The 9,460-nt window shown below is 32.4% G+C and overlaps 1 protein-coding gene across 1 annotated transcript; it reads right to left on the bottom strand.

The window, feature by feature from the left end:
* Positions 1-4,593: 4,593 nt before the first annotated feature.
* On the bottom strand, positions 4,594-5,425 carry LOC132614217 (sulfated surface glycoprotein 185-like). The gene has a single exon (XM_060328621.1). The coding sequence runs from the start codon at positions 5,249-5,251 to the stop codon at positions 4,796-4,798; it is 456 nt and encodes a 151-aa protein (XP_060184604.1). The 5' UTR covers positions 5,252-5,425; the 3' UTR covers positions 4,594-4,795.
* Positions 5,426-9,460: the final 4,035 nt, after the last annotated feature.

Here is a 9,460-nt window from a genome sequence, read left to right as displayed (position 1 = left end):
ATAAACTTACCAAGGTTTTGATTGAAATAAAAGTGTTGAGCCAAACTGTTTGCTGGAAAACTGTTTTCATCTGAAGAAAAACGAAAAAAGTCAGTGCATTGAACCTAAGGAGATAGTTTGTCATCCTCTTTAACAGTGATTCTACCAAATATTCGTGAAAACTAGTCAGGTTAAACTGAGTACGGAAAACACTTATCTAAAAATAATACTAATAACTAGGCAAACCTTAATAGTATGGTAGGTCCCAGATGGATAAATCCATCACTTTAAGAAAGTTTGCCCCTGTATTAGAGACAAAAACGCAGGATTGCAATTTAAGAGACTACATCTTCCACTAAGCTATACATGCTACCAGTGCCGGCTAAATGGGTAGGCAACTAAGGCAATTGCCTTAGACCCCCAAAATTTATTATTTTATATATCATAAAAATGTATTAATAAAAGATTTTTTTTTTTTAAATGTGAAAGAGGATTTTCAAATAAATAACTCAAATTCATAACAAACATGTATATATGAGAATGAATTATCTAAATAATTTTTTTGAAATAAAATGTCTTTTGGAGTATTTTTTAGAACTGATTATTTTCTTATAAGGAGCGAATGAAGTCATTATTCACTTCAAATTAAATGGACAAATATTACAAATGTATGAAATTATGTTGACATAAACTCAATGGTAATTGAATTAATATTATTAGAGCATTGGGGATTATAAAAAAATAATGAGTGTTTTTCTTAAAAAATATTACACAAGCCTTTATGAATAGAGTTATCACATATCTCCAATGGTGGAAGGTAGCAATAACCGAGTGAATGATCAAGGTATGTAAAAGATGGTTTGTACTTCGTACAACATTGTTAACGAAAAGAATTATAAATTTTATTAATAAATTAAGGCCTCTTATCATGGTTTGGCTTTAGGCCACGAATTTCATTGAGTCACCCGTGCATGCTACATGCTAATGACCAACAATACAAAATGCATTAAAAATGGAAAATGGCTTTGCAACCCTACTAACTAATACAACTAAGGAATTGCAATGCTCCAAAACCTCCAGTTGAAAATTTTTGGCTTTTGAAGTTGTGAGAATTTGAATTGACTGCATAATACATACATATAGGTGGAGTGGAGTAACAGTACTGTATGTTATACCCGCCATTGCAGAGCCTAATGTACAGGGAAAGGGATGGACAAAATTTCTGTGCTACCGTCCTGTTAGAGATATTGGCCCCTTCTTTCGCGCGGATTGCCCCTTTAAAACGCACTAGTCTTCCATTTTTGCCCCTCAAATTGGAAATCTTTAATTTTTTCCCTTAGATTAAAAAAGTGACCGAAAATATCTCGAGGTTTCGGGTTCGAACCCCCGCTCAATCAAAAATTAAAAAAAATCGAAAGACAGAGTTTGGATTCGCAAGGCAACTACCTTAATTTATTCTTTTTTAATAAATTTTTAATTCGGACGTCAATTGCTATTTTACATAATTTGTTCTTTTTTATAATCTTTTTTAATTTATTGACACGCGCAACGCACGTACGCTAAAACTATTTAGTTAAATAAATCTGAACCATTAGTACCTAAATAGGACAAGTGTTACAAATCTAAATAGAAACTTGGGGAAAATGAAGAGGAGCCAAAATCCACAATTTTGTCTATTGTAGAGTTTTTTGATGAAGGACCAAAAATTCAATCAATATTTCTAAAGCCCTTCGTGCTTTTTGTATAACTAGTTTTTATGTACGCGTCTCGCATGTAAATCTTTAGTCCATTATTTACGTGAATAAACAAAAATTCAATTATTATAAAATTATACACAGGAAGAAAGAATAGTTGTAAAGCAATTCATGCAGAATTAGTTCTTGGATCAAACTAATTTAAAGGAAAGGGTACTCTAATACGATTCTACAATAATCTCACATTCTGTAGGGTTAGTTGCATTATTGAGGAAAAGAGAATAATAAATTAAATTGTAAATATGAAATGGTTTACTGATAGCATTTTTGTTTCGACATTTATTAGAAAAAGTTTACTGATAGCAATTCGACCAATTATGGATTTTATTTTTGTACATATCTTTGACATATATATAGTACTAGCAAAGTACGCATGATTAATTTAGTTATTCACTTTAGCTCGTTTTTAAGATTTACATTTCGTAAACAACATTTAGCAACATTTTAATTATTATTATTATATATAGCCAATGGCGGATCCAGAATTTCAAGGTCTTGGGTGCTTGTCTTTAATGACAAACGGTGGTCGTCAAAATGGCAAATAGACAGGAAAGGAAACACGATTGTATTCACGTTAGGACAGTGAAGAGAAGGCTAAGGAACGTTGAGACCTATAATGAACCCACATATAAAAAGGGGTTCAAGTGAATCGTCAAAAAATTATACCATGTACAAAGGCGAGTTTCATTTAAAAAAGTGAGGCACCAATTATCCAGGTTAAATTCACTTGAAGCTACACAATCCTGTGATCAAGTGGTTAAGCTGGTTACGTATCTCGTGGAGGTCCATTGTTCAAGCTTCTTCAATAGCATTTTCTCTTCAATTTTATAATTTTGTTATGCTTGTAAGGCGCTTCTGCAGCTTCATGACGGGTAAACTTGGGCCAATTCAAATTAATTACTCTGTTAGCACTAGCATTAGTAATTTTACTTTACACTTCATCCATAGTGATTTTTTTTTTTCTCTTTAATAATTCTTAGTAAGACATGCAAGGATATTTGTTGAGATGATCTATTATTTTTAGTTTAATTTGATTTAGTCTATATTAACATTGTTTATTTGCCCGGTTTACCTTATAAACTCTCTTCTTTAATTTAATTTAGTTCATAACTCTTTCCTTTGGTTGTTTTCTGTTTGTAAACGACAGCTTTTTTATCTATAAACATGGAAAATATTCAAATATTGTTAAATGTTTTAAAAATGGTTATTTGAAGTAGACTAATTAGAAAGGGGGAAAAAACTAAAAAAGGTAAGGTAATGCTCTATTTGAGAAAGGAAAGCCAGCTAGCTGCTAAACGACACTTATTAGTCATAGTCAATAAGAACCAGCAGACCAAAATAGAAAATGCTTTAAAACCAGCAGAGTTTCATAAAAAAGAAAACGCTCTAATAAAAGATTGAACCCAAGTCTCATGCAGCAACAATTTTGAATTACTCTTCAGAACCAACGCGCCCACAATCATGTTTGAGTAATGGGTTCTTAAAGATTCTATATGTCCTATTTCTAAAATTTTATGTTACTACATATAGTCCGAGACGAGGTCAATGGGTGCTCGAGCACTCACCGTGCTCTACGTGAGTGGGGTGGAATGTGTGGAGCAGATTGAAGACAATTAACTTGGAATGATCTTGTTTTTCCTACTTCCACAATGAAAATTATATTCCTAACTTAATAGGAACTTATGACTGTCTTCAAAACAACCAAGAAACGTATTTTCCTCCATACCAAATACACCCTTCGACAAAACCAATTTCCATCACCACTTCTTTCCATCTTGTACACCACTCGACCAATTTTCACCACATACGTAACATTCCCTTTTGAAGCTACATTATTGCCGGAAAATAACCTCAACATTGATTATAAAAAGAGGTCAAAAGAAAGAACAGTCTATACGTTGAATATGTCAAATAAAAGCCACAAATACCTATTTTTACCACACAAAAAAAAAAAAAAAATCACTATGGTAGAATGCCTTTATAGGATGAGAACTATTCATATACTGAATTGCGTGAAATTACACAGCAGGTTCCCAAAAGAAATCAATTCTAAGTTTATCCACATAATAATTTTCTTACTTCAATGAGCACATCGATTTTAATATTTCATTATACTTCCTTCATCCTGTTTTTACTGTCATTTTAGCTCAAAAAATTATTTTAAATTAATTTTCACTATAGTAATTCAATTTCAAGGCTAAAATTGACAATTGTTTAATTTCCAATTATATCCTTAACAATAAAGAAGTAGTTCTTTTTAATACTGCTCAATTCTAAAAAAATATCTAATAAATAGGGGTAACTTAGTAAATTATAACTTATATTTTTTAATGGGTATGAAAAGAGCTAAAGCGACGGTTGAAATGGTACCGAAGGAGTAAAGTCCAATGTTATGACTTTTCATTACTTATTACCACAATTCCTTATTATTATTGCCTTCAACTATTACTTCCTCCATCTAGTTTTACTTATCCACTATACTAAGTATAGATGTTCACTTTTATTTATCCAGTTTAAAAAATCAATACAGAATTTATCACTTAGGGCTTGTTTGGTACGAGGGATAAGAGATAAATAATCCCGGGATTAAATTTGAGATAAACTTATCCAACGTTTGGTTGGGATAAAATAGTGGTATAACTAATTCCGGGATTAGCTATCCGAGGATTGTATGTTATTTTATCCCTGTGGAGGGTGGAATAACTAATCTTGGGATAATTAAACCCAGGATAAGTAATCCTAGAATAACTTGTTTCCCAACCAAACGACCCTTAGTTTCTAATTTACCCTTATTATTAACTATAATCATTTGCAAATGCATTTCCCAGAATATTGAATTTTTTATATTTAGATAGTGATATAGTAAAATTATCATTTTATTTATTGATTCTTAAGGAGTGCGCCAAGTCAATACTGAACAAATAAAATTGGATGGAGGGAGTACAATAATAATCAAGGGAAAAAACATACGACAACAAATTTTACAGTGTATTCAAACATTATGTTCGTTTATACCGTACAATACAATACAACACCATTCTGTTGATCAATACTCTTCAACTTCACCTCAAAGCAAGCAATCCCAAGAAAAATCCACCGATCAAAAGTGAAAATCCACTAGTGAAACTCCTTTTGGCACCATTAAAATATTGATCAACGGGGTACAAATCCCCTGGTGGACCATTCATATATATGTATTGTGAATTTGGCTGATTTGGACTATAACCACCACCACCGTCGCCGCCCTCGGAAGGAGGAGGAGGACAGTATCCGCTTGGTGGCTTCTTTGGCGGTGGCGGTGACGGAGGTGGCAAAACTGGTGGTGGAGGTGGCAAAACTGGTGGTGGAGGTGGTGGAGATGATGGTGGAATACATGGATTGTTACAAGGACAACCACCACACTTGTTCTCAATATTACCCTCATCAAGTTTTCTTGGATTATTCAATGCATTGGTCATTTGTGTAGAATGAACCACAAGAATAAGAAAAAGAATTGGGAGTCTTGACATAATTCCCATGAAGTTTTTGAGTTCTTGATGATAGTGGAAACTTTCTTTTTAGTTTCTTGCTTAGAAGAATTGGCTATATGAGGGTGTGGTATGTTAGGTATGATGACTTTCGGTGAACCTCACTAAAATCAAATGAATTGAAAGAAAAGTGTTTTCTATAAGAAATGGGAGCGGTTTGTTTACGCTACTTATAAGTGCATGGAAGTTGCAAAAAAGGACATGGGAAAGGAAACTGGTTCAGTCTTTAAGTTTTATGTATGATGACTTAAATATTTATTTAATAGAGCAATTAAAAAGTAATTGTAGGTAGTGAAGCCACCCTTAATCAGAGGTCGTGTTCGAATCCTGAGTGTGAAATTTTTTTTTATTACGGAGCGCTTCTCTTTTAAATGAATTTTTTTATGCGGCAGGAATCTGAATTAGTCAGAAATTTAATAGTAAAAAAGGAAAATCCCTTGATCAGGTCTTAGAATGAGATGGAAAGGCAAGGACACATCCCTTCCTAGCTAATGAAAAAGGGAATATAATTGTGTGAATAACTTTACACTTATTACTCCCTCCGGTCCAAAATAATTGAGTTTTTAAGTTTGGACACATGGATTAAGGAATTCATTAACTCCAAAAAATTAAGAGGGATTTTAACTAAAATACCCTTAATTATGATTTACTTTTCTTTTTGTTCACATAATTATTATAGGGATATGAAAGTGTATGTCAAGGATAAATTTGGAAATGAGAACTAAATACATTTTTTATTTTGTGAAACATCAATTATTTTAGATCAACTTTTAGAGGGTAAAAACCTCAATTATTTTGGATCGGAGGGAGTAATATATATCGCTTAAACTCTAATTTAAATCGGTTGAGTATTTAATGGACTTAAATTAGGCTAATAGGAGAGAGTGTGATCATGAGCTGTCTCTTCCATGTATGGTAGTGACTTAATCTTCAAGTCAATCAAAATGCATGTGGACGGTGCATTTCTGTCCCACTATTGAACCCTTTTACATATGTTAAGGTTTTTTCATTTTTCTTTAAACACCTAATTATTATTGCATGACGAATACGTTCGATGTTGTATCATAATTCGACACACTTAAACAACTTTGTTGCAAGTGTTGCTTTCAATGATTGTATTCTTTTTCCCATTTATTATACTTCGGTCTAATATCTTTTATAATGAAAAGATTGAGACACCTATATAATTTGGAGATTAATATACTACTTAAAAAAATTAACGGCAGAAAATTTCTATAGCTAAGTAGAAAAGTTCGTCGCTAATAATTATATTTTTCTATTTATTATGATTTATTTACCAGTAGAGTAACACTAAATTTTGTAACCAATTTCAATTTTTTATAGATAAAAGAATTAGTATTTAGATTAGTAGAATTAGAGGGAACTGTGAATTACTATTATTGGATTTTTAAGTCAAAGTGAAGCCTAGTTATAATATGAATGGTGCATGTGAGGTTCATTTTGCGTCATATCTACCCAAGATTTCGAAACTCTTGCAAAGCGTATCCATTATCTTTAGTAGTCTCTATAAAATGATAAAAGAAGACAATAATTAGAGAATCATTCACCTCTTTTTTTAAAGAGTAGTTTGGACAGCCTATTATTAGTATGAATCTTTCAGTATACACTCTATATTTGAGCATTAGCCAATTATTAGTATGCACCTTTCAACTTTACACTCTATAGTTTTTATATAACCATGGTGTCTAATGACAGTTTGCACGTTCCTTGATTAATTTTACATGGCAATTGCTATCCCCAATCAGTGTAGGTGTAACATTATCCACCAAGATTTGAATAGATAGAAAGAAATCGTCTATTATTTTTACATTCGCTGGAATTTAAACCTGAGATTTAACTTTACCCCCTATATTTAAGCATCAGTGGTGGAAATATTCAACTATGTTTCCATGTGGAGCTCTCCATAAATACAGCTACATGTGAATTAGCTGAAATTCAATTATGATAGACCGAAATTACGAAAACTTTAATTAGTTTAAAAATTAGCTGCCATGAGGAAATTTTGTTTTTTCATGGTGATGCATTCACATTATATTAGTTGAAACAAATTCTTTTTAGCAGAGAGCTGTCATGCTCAACCGACAAACTGATATGAGTGTTTCTTCGAAATTCATTAACGTTTGTAATTTGTAAATATCCACTTCTTTTATGGATTTAGACAAAAACGAGTTCATATGTCAAATGAGGTTGCATTTTATTTAGTAGTTTTGTTTTAAACGAAAGCCTGCATTTTATTTATAAATCTATTTATAAAGGGATAAAAAGTCTAAAAGTTACTCCTAATTTTTGCAAAATTCCACATTCATGGCTTGCGTTCTAAGTTTGCTTCAAAAATGATCTCGTTGTTACCACCACACGTCATATATACTATTCATTTCTAACGGAAATCTCCATGCCAATCATTTTTAATTGCCAAAGTAAGTAATGTTGAATTTTATTGAGCATTATTGATTGTTCATAATTTGACTTTTTGTTATTGCAAATTAAAGATCAGCTTCCATTTTACAATTCTTTATAATCAAAGTTTTTCTTCACTCACGCTTTGACAATTCAATTTGTTGTTGTTTCTTATTTCTCACTTCATCTCATACTTCTTGATAAATTATGTCATTTTGTGTTTTGATGATTTGACAAACACTTGAGGGATCAGGTTCTCAATCAGGTCCCTTGAGTGTCGTACAGTCAACGCACAACTGTAAAGCTGCGATACTGCTACTATTCCGACTGACAAAGCCGCAGCACAGCTGCAATTTTGCTAAAAGCCAACAAGACCCCGAAACGTCAACATTTTACATAGAACCTGATATTTTTTTCTGCGTACAATAATGTAGGCTCAATACATCAAGGATACGTATACCTTCGGATCGTCATTTTAGGGGTACAATAATGTGCCCGAAGTAAGTTTTGTTTGAAAAAACTTAGTGTTTGACTGTAAGGTTATTTTAGTCAACTTTATATGTCAAGAAAATTAGTCAGCTTTATTTTCAAAAATTGAAACCGCAGAAGTGAAATTGACATTCACAGCTACATTACCCCGGGATTTTTATGTTGAAATCTATTGCGTATCATCATCTTATAAGTAAATAAAACTGAAAATTTCACGCCAATTTGGGAGAAAACTGAAATTGAATGGGATAAAAGGTGTTTTTTTAAAAATCGGCTTGGCCAAACCGCCTTGCGGCAGTTTATACGCATAGATCTCGAAAAAATACGCAAGTTAAAAAAAAACGCGTAAAACGGACGTCCGAGCGCAAAATTATGACCATCTAAAGTTTGGCCACTTTATAACTAGTTTTTCTCCCTATATTTTTTAGAATTATATTTATATTCAAAATAAAGCTATGTCTTGCTTAAAAAATAACACGCTTAAATCAAAACCTTAAAAAATAAAACACTTAAACCTTAAACATAACTTACTTCGGGTACCTTTTCAACCCCTAAAACGACGATCCGAACGTTTACGTATCCTTGATGTATTGAGCCTACATTATAGTACGCAGAAAAAAATATCAGGTTCTACATAAGATATTGACATTTCGGAATCTTGACACACGACTAATCGTTGGTCAAAGTATGGAAAAAACACTAAGTGCTACAAAGAAAAGATTTATTAAAATAAGATGTTGCGATCTTTTTATGAAAAAAAACACTAAGTGTTCCTTAAGTGTGTTATTTTTTAATGCGTAACTTTATTTCGAATATGTTGCAAAAAAAAAAAATTGTAAATCGGACGTCCAAGCGTAAAAAATCGCGTATATTCGAAATAAAGTTACGCTTTAAAAAATAACACACTTAAATATAAACCCTAAAAATAAAAAAATCTTAAGCTAATGACAACAAGTCTTCAAACAAAAATGGACGTCTATGTATATAGAATACTTAAACCTAAAGTTTACAAATAAAACCTACTTCGGACACCTTTTCAACCCCTAAAATGTCGATCCGAACGTTTACGTTTCCTTCCTGGCCTGTTGTTTGAGTTGACCGAAGGCGGTGGGTGGAGGGAACCAAAGACGTTGACGATCGATTCCTTCCAAAGGGAGTTGTTGCCGACCCTTACACCATAAAAAGAAGACCTGTTTCCGATCGGACAAGAGAAGGAACTAGAGTTTCCTTTTTTGTTAGACCGACACTTAAGACCCAGTTGCGAGGAATAGCGTCTTACACTTTCCCAAAGAC

The sequence above is a fragment of the Lycium barbarum genome, chromosome 10 (assembly GCF_019175385.1).
Source record: "Lycium barbarum isolate Lr01 chromosome 10, ASM1917538v2, whole genome shotgun sequence".
Classification (NCBI taxonomy): Eukaryota; Viridiplantae; Streptophyta; class Magnoliopsida; order Solanales; family Solanaceae; genus Lycium; species Lycium barbarum.
Note: the sequence above shows the minus strand (reverse complement) of the source record. Positions and strands in the feature narration are given on the sequence as shown.

Bases quoted from the DNA above. Each gene is read 5' to 3' on its own strand.
- LOC132614217 (XM_060328621.1), bottom strand. From the start codon at position 5,251: ATGGGAATTATGTCAAGACTCCCAATTCTTTTTCTTATTCTTGTGGTT.